The 16,504-nt window shown below is 33.3% G+C and overlaps 1 protein-coding gene and 1 pseudogene across 1 annotated transcript in view; both read left to right on the top strand.

The window, feature by feature from the left end:
* Positions 1–16,504, top strand: part of PKHD1L1 (PKHD1 like 1) — a 155,404-nt gene that overhangs the window by 53,428 nt on the left and 85,472 nt on the right. Inside the window, exons 22-30 of the mRNA XM_045561019.1 lie at positions 298–461; positions 1,672–1,844; positions 6,337–6,484; positions 8,373–8,527; positions 10,390–10,512; positions 11,865–11,970; positions 13,361–13,471; positions 14,541–14,705; positions 15,653–15,774. Of these exons, the coding sequence (XP_045416975.1) occupies positions 298–461; positions 1,672–1,844; positions 6,337–6,484; positions 8,373–8,527; positions 10,390–10,512; positions 11,865–11,970; positions 13,361–13,471; positions 14,541–14,705; positions 15,653–15,774 (1,267 nt within the window). The remainder of the gene's footprint in view (positions 1–297; positions 462–1,671; positions 1,845–6,336; positions 6,485–8,372; positions 8,528–10,389; positions 10,513–11,864; positions 11,971–13,360; positions 13,472–14,540; positions 14,706–15,652; positions 15,775–16,504) is intronic.
* Positions 2,550–2,613, top strand: LOC123645340 (annotated as a pseudogene).

Below are 16,504 nucleotides of genomic sequence, written 5' to 3'. Positions count from 1 at the left end.
CACCAATGTGCGTACCCCTTAGTTTCCTTACCTGTTATTACAGAATGTTATTTTACATTGCTATGGCTACTGCCAAGGCTACAAATAGAAGAAAAGCTATATATGTGTGCAGCATTAAATCTCTTACTGCCAATGCAAGTTTCTGCCTGCGGTGCCTTGTTATGGCTGCTTTTCTGTGCTAATAAATTATGCTTGTGGGAGAAAAAATCCTTTTACTCTTTAAATTTTTAATGCTTTTTATAGTACATTTGTTTACATTAAACATTATAACTGATCTATATAACAACCATATTCCAGCTGGACCTATACTTGCATAGATCTTCTGGATCTCATACAAACCAAATACACCGGGACAAATTTTTCTCTTCAAAGAATTAGTCTACAGAAAGCATCAGAGTCACAGTCCTTCTATGTGGATATAGTATACATTGGACAGACATCTACAATCTCAACATTGGATGGTATGTTATATCATTTTATATCTACTATTTAAATTATCTAGTAAAATCTTACCATGGAAATCATTTTTATATTCTACAGTATAGATAGAAAAATTAATCTATATTTAGTCATTGTTTCATATCAATAATATTATGATTTAACTTTATTTTAATGAATATGGCAAGGTAATTATTCTAAGGATAAATTCATCCGTAATGTAAACTTTCTCATTATAGCAAGAATGAGCTTTATAATCCTGGATTTTTTTTGTGTGGAAAAATAAACTGTGGCAAACATTTTTATTTTGCCTGGTTTTATCTTTGAGAAACCAATTTCTAAGAGAGTATCTATTCCTAAAATGCAACTATTGACATTGACGTCTGTCTTGTAAGATTGACCTGAAACTTAAGGTGAACTTAAGAGTGACAATTATTAATACCATAAATTAAAACTGTATTTTTGATAGGTGTAGCATTGTTTTTCTAGTCATGTTAATAGACATACATATTTGAGATGTGATAATAAAGTAATAAAATTAAACTCTACAGTCTTTTAAAAAATCAACCTACCATAGATAGTCACCTTAAAAAGTGACTTTTCCCATTTTTGAGAGGAATGTTGGAATCCTTTCCTTTGGAACTGTTTTGAAGTACAAGACAATGAGTCAAGTGATAAAAAAGTACTATTACAGCTTTATAGTCACTCCTTTTGAATCTGCTATCCCCAGACCTCCATTATGATTGGAGGAACACATATATAAGACGGTTGATTTTGCTGAGATAAATGTTGTAGTTTATTAAACAGTATTCATTTAGCACCTACTATGTGTTAGGCACTATGTCAAGTACTAAGGAAAGAGCAGTGAACACGACTATCCTTGTCCTGGCCTCATGAAGTACACATCCTACAGAGCACCACATTCAGGGAACCAAGAACAGAACAAAGCCCACTGACTCACAGAAGGCTGCTAGATGGGACCCAGGGTTTGGTGACTTTTAAATATTTGGTTCTGTTTGATGGGCTCACATGTCAAAAGACATTAAAGTTTTATAATCTTTATAATCTAGAAGTGAAAATTAATCTAGCTTCACAAACTACTTAAGGTCTCTTTCTAAAATTTGAATTTGAACACTTTATTCCATGACGTGTTGATATTATTTGATGATTTTATTTTTAGCAGCAGAAGATATTACAATTTTATCTCCCATTTAATTTGTTTATATTCTTTAGAAATGCCAAAGAGAAGACTGCCTGCATTAGCAAATAAAGGAATATTTTTAAAGTACTTTCAGGTGAATCAGACCAAAACAAATGGATCAACTATGACAAACCAATATTCTGTTACCATGACTTCATATAATTGCAGTTATAATATACCCATGATTGCTGTGAGCTTTGGGCAGGTAAGCCTAGATTTTGCAAGTTATTATTTTCAACTTAATGAGCATTAGTTTGGATGTGCTAAATTTTCTTTTAAATTTTTTAAAATAGCTACTGTACAGATTGAATCTTTTAATAGGACAAGAAATTATTCTAAGAATACATGAAGATTTAGAGGCTTGTTGCAATTGAGCATGAAAATTGACTTTAAGCATTAAAAAATTCTTCAAGAAATATATCTATGGGGGAAAATAAAGGGAGAAATACCCTTAAAAACTAAAGTTAGTCAGATTTAATTCGAGTTTTCTTTGTTGACTTTAAAGAAAAACTTGTGTGCTCTTCCAATAAAGATTTTTGAACAGCAATTATTGAAAGAACAGTTGAGATCCTGCATTATGTTTTAAAATTCTTTCTGTTATAAACACTATTCATTTTTGGTTGTATCAAAATTTATACAAGGAAGAAACAGGTGTTTTTTCGTAATTCCAAAAGGATCTGAACAATTTTTTATACATTTATAATAAGATTAGTATTAAATATTACAAATATAATGAACACTTTTAAATTTAATTTTTTATGAAAATATTCAATGAGTTAATATAATTTCCTGCCACAAGTCAAAAATAAGTATAATGAATATTAAAGATTAATAATAACCATTGTTATTAGAGTCTCACAGAGAAGTTTTTGCTAACTAAATAATTTTATGATTAAAAATACTGGCCGATATGCTCATTTTGGCAGCACATATACTAAAATTGGAACAATACAGAGAAGATTAGCATGTCGCCTCAGCACTTTGGGTGGCTGAGATGGGAGGATCACTAGAATCCAGGGGTTCAGAACCAGCCTGAACAACATAGTGATACCCCTGTCTCTACAAAAAATTTTTAAAAATTTGGTGGACGTGGTAGTATGCACCTGTATTCCAGCTACTCAGGAGGCCGAGGCAGGAGGATCACTTGAGCCCAGGAGTTTGAGGTTGCAGTGAGCTATGATGAAGCCAGTGCACGCTAGCCCAAGCAACAGAGTGAGACTCTGTCAAAAAAAAAAAAAAAAAAACCTGAGAAACTACAAATATTAAAAAAAAAATCGCTATGTCCTGGCCCAATGTTTTAGTCTTAGATAAATACCCTGTAAAGGTTTTCTACTCTTTTAGCTCTATCACAAAATGTAATAATTAACTCAGAGCTTTTGGTTCTCAAAGCATCGATGTCAACAGTCTCCCATTTTTCAAGATTCATCACTAAACTAATAATTGGTAATTTTAGCTTATATTTTTAATTGCTTATTCAAGGTTAAATTGGAGAATATGGAACTTATATTTTTGTGACCTTTTAAAAAATTCAAATGAAAGATACATGCAATAATGTGTGTATACATGTCAGTGAATTGTTTTAAAAACTAACTTTGAGATAATTGTAGATTCACATGCAGTTGTAAGAAATAATACAGAGATCTTCCTATATCCTTTACCCATTTTCCCCCAATGGTAACTTCTTGTATATTATAGCATAATATCATAACCAGGAAATAAACATTGATAAAATCCACTAACTTGATTAAGATTTTACCAGTTTGACATGCAGTCATTTGCATGTGTGTATGTGTGTGTAGTTCCTATATAATTTTATCACGTACGTAGATTCATCTGATCACCACCAGAACAGTTCCATCACAAGCATCTCTTGTGCTACCCCTTTATAGCTACAGCCACCACAACCATCTCCTTCATTCTCTTCTTCCCAAACACCTTTATATAGTAACCACTAATCTATTCTGTCTCTATAATTTTGTAATGTCAACAATGTTATATAAATGGAATCAGACTTTATATACTCATACCTGTATGTAGCCTTTTGAGATTGTCTTTTTTCACTCAGCATGATTTCCTTCAGATCCATCCAAATTGTTGTATGCAGCAAGAGTTTCATTTTGCTGGCTGAGTAGTGTTCAATGTTGTTGATGTACCACAATTTATTTTAACCACTTATCCATCAAAGGATTTGAGTGGTTTCTTGGTTTTGGCTGTTATGAATAAAGCTGCTCTAATATTCATCTATAGGTTTTTGTGTTGTGTAAAATTTCATTATTTCTGGTTAAATGCCCAACAGTGCAATTATGGGATCATATGGTAAATACATGTATAGTTTTTAAAGAACCTCTATATTCTTTTCCAAAGTGGTTGCACCATTTTACATTCCCACCAGGAATGTAAGAGTGATCCAGTTTCTGCACAATCTTGCTCACATTTGGTGATATCGCTATTTTTAATTTTAGCCCCTCTGACTGGGTGTGTAGTTACAGCTTATTTTCATTTTACTTGGCATTCCCTAATGGCTAATAATGTTGAACATCTTTTCATTGGGCTAATTTACCACCCATATATCTTTTTCTGTGAAATGTCTAGGTATGAGTCTTATTTCACATATGTAGTTGGTAAGTATTTCCTCCCAGACTGTACCTTGACTTTTCATTATTTTTTGTCAGGCCTTTCACAGAGCAAAAATTTTTAATTTTGATGAGACCCAATTTATCATTTTTTTTCTTTTATGAATAGTGCTTTTGGTTTCAAGTCTAAGAACTCAGCCCTCAGTCCTGAGAATTTTTCGATTTTTTTTCTAAAAATCTGATAGATCTACCTTTTACATTTAAGGCCATGATCCATTTTGAGTCAATTTTTATGTAAGGTGTGGTTTTAGATGGAGATTCATTTGTTTGCTTACGGCTCCAATTGCTCCAGGACAATTTATTGGAAAGGCTATCTTCCGTTTACTTACCTACTCACCTTTGTCAAAAATCAGTTGGACATATTTGTGTGGGTATATTTCTGGGCCCCGTATTCTGGCCCATTCATTGCTCCATGTGTAGTCCTTCCACCGGTGCCACAGTCTCTTGACTACTGTAGCTGTACGATATATCTTACCATTGGCTTGGGCGAGTCTTCTTACTTTAGCTTTCTTGTATAAAACTGTTTTAGCTATTCTAGGTCCTGTGTCTTTCTATGTAAATTTTAGAATAAGCTTGTTTATGTCTACAGTAAACCTCGCTGGTATTTTGAGAAGAATTGCATTAAAGCTATAGATTGTTTTAGAGAGAATTGACACCATTATTACATTGAATTTTCCAGTCCATGCATACAATATGTCTCTCCATTTATTTGTCTTGTTGTGCTTTCTTTTATCAGCGTAGTTAGGTCTTCTTTGATTACTTTTATTGGCATTTTGCAATTTTCAGATCAGATCTGGCTTCATGTTTTGTTAGAGTTATACATAAATATTTTATTTTCTTTGAAACAGTTGTACATGATCATGTGTTTTTAATTTCAGTTGCTGCATGCTCATTATTTGTATGTTGAAATGTGATTGGTTTTTGAGTGTTGATTTTGTATTCTCCAGCCTTACTAAGCTCAATGAATTTTTACACAGTAAACACGTTCATGTAATCACTACCCAGATCAAGATAAAGGAAACCTTTAGCTCCCCAAGAGCCTTCCTCACATCTCCTCCTTATCATTACACTATTCACTCCTCACCTCTAGATAACTGCTATTTTGACTTCTACCACCATTACTTACTTTTGCCTGTTCTTAAATTTTATATCAATGGAATCATACAGTATGCACTTTTTTTGTATCTAGCTTCTTTTATTCAACATTGTGAGAGTCATATTGCATGTGCTGTAGTCTGTTCTTTTTCATTGCTGTACAGTTTTCTGTGGTATGCATACACCATAATGTATTCATTCTGTTGACAGATTTTTCATTATTTCCAATTCAGGGCTATTATGAATAAAGCTACTATTCATTCTTGCATGTGTCTGTTGGCACTTGTATTTGCTCATTTCTGTGGGCTAGAAGGTTTATCATTTTAAATTCTACAAGATTAACAGATAACTATGAGGGATCAGAAGCAGAAGAATATAATTTTCACTATTAGAGTTATAGTCTATGAATTTCTATAGCACACATTGCTTTCTTTGGTCAATTTATTGGCACTGGATATTAAAATATTCTGAAATAAAAAATAAATTTAAAAAAACATTACACAAGTATATTTTTTGAGTTTAGATCATTGTATTGACCATACACTTTCTTAAATTGTTGCTTAAGTTTTCGAGTCTCCATATGTAGCATTTCCCTTAAAAACTTTTTAGTTTTTCAATAGCCAAGACCACATCTCATGCTTCCTATAGTGATTAGCACTGTACCTTGAACAGAGTGCCTGCTTGATAAATATTTGTTCCTTGAGTGATGGAGGGTGCATTCTGAATTAATGAGGTATTACTGCAGTTGCAGCTGATTGCTGCACAGATGACTGAGTTGACTTTGGCCTCATTATTGCAGCTATGTAGGTATGGCTTGTGTTGATTTATGTGACTCTCTTTAATGTTCTGAAGAATCCTGAATACATGAGGCTCATTATGTCATGTCACAGATTGTACCATGGTGAAATAAAAGTCATGCTAGCCATTGTTAAGTTTAATCATTTTATCAATATTTATTTTGGAAATTAGATAATCACACATGAGACTGAGAATGAGTCTGTTTACAGAGGAAATAATTGGCCAGGGGAGTCAAAAATTCGTATTCAAAGAATTCAAGCAGCATCTCCACCTCTAAGTGGCAGCTTTGACATTCAAGCTTATGGACATAATCTCAAAGGTATATGAAAAAAGTTTAAAACATTGGTGCGTATATACACACACACTCTCACATACATATGTATAATGTTATAAAATGTTAAATGTTATTTCACTTGAGAATTACTATTTCTTATTGTTTTTACATTCAAATATCTAGTCACACAGGTGCATGTATATTAATATATACCAATAATGGGCAGTTAGTGGCCAGCCACAATGTTATTTCAATTCTTTTTTTAATAGATTAGAAAATGACTCACTCATCCAAAGCTAACATTATTAGTAATACTTGTTTTTATTTAACAATAATCTAAGAAAAAGTCTTCAAAAAATACATAACAAATTTTTAATAGTCATTTTTCAAAGGTATTGAAATCATGACTTTCATAAGTCATACCTTTCTATAATACATACTTTTTTAAAAATATTCATTACTGTAGTAGAAACAGTAATGATAACAATAAAATATCAAAATCGAGAGTTGGAATGTGATTTTTTAAGGCATCTATAATCAAAGTATCTAATCCTGTGCTGTCTAACGTGGAGGCCATGAGACACACAAGGCTAGTGAGCACTTGAAATGTGACTAGTGCCACATGCTGAAGTATAACATTTGAATATATGGACTCACACAATATTTATTATTAAAATATTTTACCTGGTCTTTTTTTATTTTTAAACTATAGCTACTAGAAAATGTAAAATGATATATATGGTTCACATCATTTATTAGTTGGACAGTGCTGGTCTAGGCAACCATAATAAACATTTTTGTGTGCTTCTTTCTAGTAGTATTTCTCTATATAATTTATATAATTGAGACTATGTCAGTAATGTAAAGCTGAAATTATTCAGAACAAATGACATTTTCATGTTTTCTTCACTGCCTCACCAGATATACCAGGTTCCATTCTGAAACAATTGTTTTTCTTTCATATCTGTGACTTATAGGTTATCAATATTTTCAAAGGTATATTAATTGACATTAATTTAATTATATTAAAATTGATTTTAAAGTAAAAATATTTTTATGTTAAATGCTTTATGTTAAAAAAGATCATTTTAGGCTGGGTGCGGTGGCTCACGCCTGTAATCCTAGCACTTGGGAGGCTGAGGCGGGCGGATCGTTTGAGCACAGGAGTTTGAGACCAGCCTGAGCAAGAGCGAGATCTTGTCTCTACTAAAAATATAGAAAGAAATTAGCTGGACAACTAAAAATATATAGAAAAAATTAGCCAGGGATGGTGGCGCCTGACTGTAGTCCCAGCTACTCAGGAGGGCGAGGAAGTAGGATTGCTTGAGCCCAGGAGTTTGAGGTTGCTGTGAGCTAGGCTGATGCCTCAGCACTCTAGCCAGGGTGACAGAGCAGGACTCTGCCTCAAAAAAAAAGATCATTTTAATACTTTTGTAATATACTCTTTGATAGTAAAAGTATTTTATTTTTAATGTAAAAATGAATTGAGCATTAGTTATTGAAAGAGTAATTATAATTAACAGTATTTTTATACTCTTTTAATACATTCTTTGATATTAAAAAGTATTTATTTTTAATATCAAAATAAGTTGATATTAAAATACAAATTGATATTTGATATTCGTGAATTGATATTAAAAATAAGAACATTTGTGCCAACACCCACAGTTTGAGGTACATTACTCTTAATTTTTAAAAATTTTAAACATTTTTATTATTATTTTTAAATTGATAGATAAAACTGTACGTATTTAGTTTCCAAGACATATATAAATTCTTGGTATAAGTAGGATGCAAATTTCATTTTTACTATATTAGAGGGGAACATGTGGTTTATAAGCGATAATGCGTTATACGCATTTCATGTACTTTAGAGATGAAACTGGTTTGTGAGTTTTGACTCCTGCCGTTTGCAACCCCTCTGTGAGTGCAGGCCTCCCTGCTGCGGTGTCAGCTGCAGATCTACAGTTCGCTCTCCAGAGCCTGGAAGAAATGGGAAGAGTCTCAGTTACACGAGAGGGAACCTGTGCTGGATACTCGTGGAACATCCAATGGAGAAGCACATGTGGAAAGCAGAATCTTCTACAGGTTCTCTCATTTGGCTTGGCTTCTCTTTCCTTCTATGTTGTTTTCTTATTTGCACCCTGCCTCATTCCAAAACAAAAAAATTAGGGACTATGTATATTTTAAAAATGCAAAGTTTAGACTAAAAACTTTAAAAAGGAAATTGAGGAGAAGATTGTCTGAAATTAAGTTGATCAGATATTCTCTTTCCTGGAGAATAGCTATTGCTACTTTATTCCCTGTCCCATATGGGAAAAGTCCAGGAATCTGTGTTGGAAGACCCTTGGCAAGGACAGTAGGAGCACAGGCAGAGCCAGTCTAAGAACTCAGTCCACGTGTACTTTAAGGAAAGGCAAAAAAATATCAGCCTCAAATGTCTATAATTCTACCACTAGAGCTATATCCTGGGGCCTTGAACACTTTTGTGGTTATAAAGATGACCTTTTCAAGTTCAGAAGCAAGTAACGGCTTAAGTTCTCATCCAATCACCTTTGCTTAGAGTGTGGAAGGGGATGGGGAGAGGCTTTGGGCCCAGAGTATGTGAAGGAGAGGAGTCTAGAAGGGACTGGGGACTTGGAGTGTCAAATGTCAAAAAGATGATACTTTCTAGTGATGATGGAAGTGTGAGGAAACAGTCTTTTCTATGCAATGTTGGTGAGAATGCAAATTAGGACAACCTTTTGGGAAGGCAATTTAGTGTCATCTGAATATAGATACCCTATGATTCAGCAATATCATTTATGTAACTCTATGCCACTGAAATGATGATACAAATGTGAAATGGCATAGGCACAAAGGTAGCCACTACAGCATTATTTGTAATAGTTAAATCCTAGAATCCTAGGAGAATGATTGTTTAAGTGACATAACTTTCACGTGAATACTATGCAGCCATAGTAGACCCACATATATTCATCTGGGAAAAATCTGTGACACAAGGTGGAAAAAAATGCAGAACTCTACGTATGAAACCATTTTGGAGGGGGACGAAGGAGGAGATAGGGAAGTAGGGGACACACAAAAAAGTATGTAAACATAGAACATAAGTCTATATGAATGTGCAGCTAGTAACAGTCATAAAGATGTGGGGGTTATTTTAGGAAAACACATGGCCTGGAACTGGAATTAGAAAATTCCACAACTGAGACAGCTCTAGTGACTGGCCTCCCTCTTGGTATTTCTGCTTGTGTCTATGCATCTACTCTCTTCTCTCTTTTCTAACCAGTCTCTTCCACTTATTCATTATTTCTGTTCCTTACCATCTTGGCTCATGCATGGCCCAGAATGAAGACCCCAATCTCTTTGCTAGTCCCTGAATACATCAGAAGGCTGCCATCTTGGATTTTGTAAGGACCAAAAAGTACATTTTGATTTGATTTGATTTGGTTTCATTCTTATCTTTGAAAGAAAAATATAAATCCAGGGATGTGGATGGAAAACCAGAGTAGTTAAAGATGCATAATGTTAAAGGAGAAAGTTAACTGTCAGGTGGAAATAGAACAATTTTTCAATTATTCATTAATAATTTGTCAAATTGATAATATTCAGAAGAAGCCTAGAATATTTTGAGAAAATCAAGGTTAGTAAATTCATTTTCTTTAGACTTATTTTTTAATCCTAAAAGTTCAAGTTAATTTTAATCATTTAACTTAAGTTGTAATTGATGCAATGTATGATAATGCAGTGGCCTTAGTAGTTTTTTCTTGAATAGATTATGTTCATTTTTGAAGAGGTTCCTTTTAAAAAAAGTGACTAAAATGGTTTTGAAATTTCTTTTACATAGTTTGGGTTTTATTTCATTTTTCACCATGCTTAAATTTCAAAATAAAAACTAGTGTGGTCTTATTATCATGCCTTTCTAATAAAATGATTTTGTATGAAAATAGATTAATGATTCCAACATTATTGGAGAAAAGGCTAATATGACAGTTACAAAGATAAAGGAAGGTGGCTTATTCAGACAACACATACTTGGAGACCTACTGCGTACACCCAGTCAACATCCACAGGTATTTTTGAAACTTTTCTTATGATGTTTAATATAACTTTAAATGTATAACTATTAATAGTTTGCAATATGCGAAAGTCCCGGTAAAACAGGAGAGTTGACTTCTCTATTTTAATGTGAATATTTGTGTTAACAGTTGATCAACACAATAATATTATTTTATGAGTTTGGAGAAAAATACCTTCCTTTATAATAAAGTAGATTTTTAATCTCTACTACTGCCAGAATTTGAAAATATTCTTTCATTTAATCTTTATAGTAACTCTGTGAAGTAATTATTAATGTTGTCTTTTTAATGATGACAAAATTAAAGTGTAAAGAATTTAGGTGACTTTCCCAAGAGCAACCTTTATTTTTCTTCGTAGCATTAATCAACTCCAGGCATAATATGCATTCACTATTTTTTTTAACTTTACAACATATTTTTACTCTATATCTCTATTCCAAGGACAAAATAAGTCGCCAAACTGACATAGCATTGAATAATCTTATTGGTAATAACAATGTTGGCATTATCAGTTGAAAAATAATATAGCTGTATTGTAGCATAAAACAAAAAAACCAAAACTTTAGCATAAGAGGAAAAGAAGTACAAGTACTGAACCAAAGACGTTAGGTACATGTTCCAAAATGTTAAGCTTGAATGGGAAGTATTGTTATTAATTTATGATTTTTTTTAACTCTCAAACAATTTAATTTTTGTTGTAGTTTAGAGACACATTAAATGACAGAGCAAGGAATGGAACCTATATTTCTAGATTTTTCTTACAATAGCTCTCTCGATCATTTCTTAACACTTTGGTTGATGCATAATATGCATACAGAAAATGCACATATTGTAAGTGAATCACTTGGTAGATATTAAACCAAACACATTGGTGCAACCAGCACCCAAATCAAGAATTGTCAACAGTTCAAAGCCCCTATCAGTTCCTTTCTAGTCACTACTGAAATACACCCTCAAGTTAAGCTTATTCTGACTTTATTCAACAGAGTATTATTTTTTTAATTTTTTAATTTCAGGATCAGGATGTTATTTTTAACTTATAGTTTTATGGAACTCTCAATCCCACCACTACTAGAATATAAATTGGGTGACAGCAGGGCTGTCATCTGTTTTGTTTAATGTTGTATTCTTGTATTCCTAATGTTTACAGTGGTGCCTGAAACATAGTGCACCTTTGCTAGATGACTAAATGAAATATCATAGTGGAAAAAAATATAAGTGGGCTAATTTTTATAAACAAGCAAACCAATAAAATGTTTTCATTTTTTCTAAATCCTATGCATATTGTACTGAACCGTGCTGTCCCTTTACCCCTGCACAATAGCTTTGTGTTTCTTTATTTGAAGGTTGAAGTCTATATCAATGAAATTCCAGCTAAATGTTCAGGTGACTGTGTGTTTACATGGGATTCCATGATTACTCCCTTAGTCTCGGCCACAAGCCCTTCTCAAGGTAACTTCTTGCTTTCTAACTTATACTATGGGGTAGAAGACAGCTAGCAAAATGTAAACTCTGATAAAGATTTTTAAAAATATATTTATACTAGTATCACCAACTAAGGCAAGGAGACAGTTCGACAGGATGGAAAAAATCTATCTGATCAGGCTGGGCGTGGTGGCTCACGCCTATAATCCTAGCACTCTGGGAGGCTGAGGCGGGTGGACCACTCGAGGTCAGGAGTTCGAGACCAGCTTGAGCAAGAGCGAGACCTCGTTTCTATTAAAAATAGAAAGAAATTATATGGCCAACTAAAAAAAAAATCTATATAGAAAAAAAAATTGGCCAGGCATAGTGATGCATGCCTGTAGTCCCAGCTACTTGGGAGGCTGAGGCAGTAGGATCGCTTAAGCTGAGGAGTCTGAGGTTGCTGTGAGCTAGGCTGATGCCACGGCACTCATTTTAGCCTGGGCAACAAAGCGAGACTCTGTCTCAAAAAAAAAAAAAAAAAATCTGATCAGAAAGGTATGAAAAGAGCACTAATTATTTTTCAAAAAAATATTGGTTTTGAAGCTGAAATATTGCCTTTGAAGCAGAGGACTCATTAATCCTTTATTGCTCCAGTTTTACCAGTTAGAATTAGTTTCTAAAATTTCACTGTGACATTGAGGCATTTTTGTTCTACTCTACTAACTAGCGTATTAAGTGGACTCTTTCAATATATGAGACCACTTCGTCTAGGAGAATTAGTATTAAAAGACTAGTCACGAGACACATGCTGCTTAATAAAAGAAAATGATTGGGTTCTAGATTTGAGAATAAGACATAGAAAAATTATTGCCAAGAACTCAGGCTAGGGAGCACATTATACCATTTCTTTCATAGTATGTTATTGCTTTAAAAAAAGTGACTATGCTTTATATCTGAGTGTCCAAGAACTGAAATAAGCAGCAGGAATAGGGATTGTAAAGACGGCTTATTTTTCAATCAGAACAATAAGTTCAGGTACTATAATCACATATATAGTCTTGGTGAATAGTAGGAAAATTCATCAGCTAATTTTATATCAGTCCTCCACCCCCAAAAAGCATTAAAATCTTAATGTCTGCTTAACGTCTTTGTCACAAGAATACTTTTTTCCCTGACCTCATTCCATACTTTAAGTCAGATGATTCTTTTCACTAATCTCTGTCAACACAGAGATACAAAATATGAAACAATGTAGAGTCATTCAATGGAAAAAAATACGGTTGTTAAATAAATGTATTTTTCCCTTAACTTACCTATGGGCTTATTGTTTATATCTTTTAGAAGATAGGCTTATTTTTCTCTCAGAAATATTTGATTTCATAATGACAGGCTCTATTTTTATTTTAATATTTTTATTTAAATTTATCATTTTCAGGGTCCTATGAAGAAAGCACTATTTTAACCATAGTAGGTTCTGGATTTTCTCCTAGTTCAGCTGTATCAGTCTCAGTTGGACCAGTAGGTTGCCCTCTTCTTTTTGTGGATGGTAGGTGCTTTTTAAAATTATTAAGTCTAATTGTTCTTCTCTAAGAGAAGGTAGAATCAAAGAGCAGTGTTACAATTACGATTATCCTGTAGCGTACCTTATTGGGTCATGAAATTAGCAACCTCATCTGGATGCCTTATCTTTTTAATCTTTGATTGTGACCACAAACTAATTATTTCACTGTTGTACAGTGTCTTTATCCCGTAACAGTTGATTTTTGGGTTTTTTCTTCATAAAGTGGTTACGTGAAATCTTCCTTCCCTTGTGTGTCTCTGGGACACACAAAATGTATGAAGTACTATTCTAGCGTTTCATGGTCCCCTCTGCCCATGTTTTGGCAATGCCACATTAGTCATGCAGCAAGAGGATGTGGCCATCTTCCCTGACTTCTAGTCCATCAGAACCTCTCTCCATTAATGTAGAAGTTAAAGATCATTTATATTTGCTACGTCTTGAGATAGCAAGTGACACAGTCTATTTCTCTAAAAGTTGTCTTTCTTAAGCCTAGGTATTTTTCTTAACTTAAATAAGTTGGAATTACATAAGCAAATGTTTTCAATTTAGATCTTTAAAGTATTCTTGAGATCTAATAGTCAGTACCATACCTGTATTATCAGTGCACATAGACTGTTCTAAATACAGTGAAGAAAATGTTTTCATTTGGTTTTTGATCATATTTCTTGATAAAATCTAGTATTTTTCTTAATTTGGACAAAATATATTGGACCAAAAATTTTAGAATTATTAATATAAATGAGCTTATAAAGTAGGATTTTTAAAAATTATGACAGTAGCCTTTTTGGGGCATAGTAGCATCAGAACCAAATCATGTACTTTGCCTTCATTATTGGTTTACTTAACTGTTTTCTCAGAGTGTCTGATGCATAGCATCAGATAAATTTTTCCTCCCAAGATTCTCACACCCATTAAAGTATGATTAGTTTTCCTTGGATATAGTTTTCAGGTTCTAAAAATGAAGGCCAATGTAATATTTGCAAACATAAATTTTCAGTAATATTATCTTAAAAATTTTTGCTTTATTATTTTCTTCTTCTTTTTTTATCACAAGAAAATGAGATCAAGTGCCAGATTCTGAATGGAAGTGCTGGCCGTGCTCTGGTTGCTGTGTCTGTAGCTGGTGTTGGACTGGCACAGAGTGTAGGGGCTGAGAACTTCCACTTCGTTTATCAGAGTCAGATCTCACGTACCTGGCCTGATTCTGGAAGCCTAGCAGGTAAGAGTGAACAGTTCCAAACAAGAGAGAAAATTGTGTACATTTCCATCACTTCACTGTGTTGTTTCTTGTACAGGGTGAAGGGAGAGGAACCCAAAGCTTCCTCCTAGAACAAAGGAAGGTCTCCTTTGAGAAGGCACAGTGATTACATGGCTGACTAATTCTTTTGTTTCTTATGAAGCATAAGTTAGGGTGCTGCTTATACTTACATCTTAGGTTATTGAATTAATATCATCAATTATTACATGTTTCTATAACAAGCTCATCAATTATGTCAAGGTAAGATTTATTAGTTATTATTCTGCTTACCAGCTGCTTCATTTGTAACCACAGTCTCAGTGGAGCCACTTGACCCAGAAAAAGTTCTGGGAACAAATTGGGGAAAGAAAGGCTGACGTGGAGGATGGAAAGAAAAGAACACATTTTTTCTGTCCTGTTTCATTTCCTTTCTGTTTTCCTTGTTTTCAGGCTTAGTTTTGGGTTTTGTACTTTGGTTTTGATCTTTTTAATGTGATTTATTTTATTTTATTTTATTGCATTCTTTTCCCTTAGTTTTCCTTTTGCTTAGAAGTATTAAAATTTGAAATTTGGTGAGAGTTATTAATTCCCTCACCTTTTCCACCCATGGAATGTTTGAGGGAATAGAAACAGCATTATTTTTTCTTAGGATGAAGAAGGCACTGTGGAAAATAGAAGTCACTTATAACAATGCCCCAAAGTAAATGTGGGTTGCAAATCTATGTTATTTTATTAAATCCTCCATAGTTACAGGCTTTAAAGCTCAGGCTCAGGTGCATGGTGTTGATCGTACATGTCTCCAGTCTGATCTTCGATCTATTTGCCAGTCCGTCTCTTGGATGATTAGACAATTCTCAAATGATCAGAAGTTTCTTTTTGTTATAGTTATCTGGGGTTTTGTTTGTTTATTTGTTTGTTTTTTTATAAAGGTGGTACTCTACTGACTCTATCTGGATTTGGCTTTAATGAAAATTCCACGGTATTAGTTGGAAATGAAACCTGCAATGTGATTGAAGGGGATTGGAATAGGATAACCTGCAGAACACCAAAAGTAAGCCCTCTGATTTCCATCATTTCTTCCCCTAAGTCTGAAATCTTCTGAATTAGGAAACATCTCAGTGGAGAGTTTAACAAGTGATGTATTTGCTTAGGAACTGTCGAGTTTCTGTTATGCTCTTTAAAAATTATTTCTTCAATATCTTTCTACTAAGATTCAGAGACAAAATATTATCTTCACATTCTAGATACTTAAAATCATGAAAGAAGACAGACATATAAACCAATATTAAACAATGTATTTGATTTGAATTAATAGAGGTAGATACAAAGTAAAAATAAAAAACAGTGGAGAGAGTGTCAGAAACAGTTTCACAGAATAGTTGATGTCCTGTCAATGCTTTAGGGTAAATGAGAGTTTACCAGGTAAATCAAAGGATGAAAAGAATTCAGTACTAATAAATAGTCTAAAAACATCAGGGAAGCAAATCTAGAAATTTTTAGTTTTCCAAAAGGAATATATTTTTTAAATGTATTAAAGTTTCACAAAAAATGTGAAGTTCTCAATGAAACTTCTTAGGACCAGTCATGGTTCTTTATTTTTAAAATAATCTCTAAATTTAAACCAAGACTCTGGTTTGCTTATTATGTGCAAAAGGATGATAAATGTAGTCACTGACATTTTTTAAAAAGGTAGCAGAATAAGTAGGGGTGTTATGTAGTTGCAATCTGTAGGAAAAAGAAATTTGTGTGTTGGATTGAACAATGGAAATGAGAATCTAGGG

The sequence above is a fragment of the Lemur catta genome, chromosome 9 (genome assembly GCF_020740605.2).
Source record: "Lemur catta isolate mLemCat1 chromosome 9, mLemCat1.pri, whole genome shotgun sequence".
Lineage (NCBI taxonomy): Eukaryota > Metazoa > Chordata > Mammalia > Primates > Lemuridae > Lemur > Lemur catta.
This window is presented reverse-complemented; position numbering and strand designations above follow the sequence as displayed.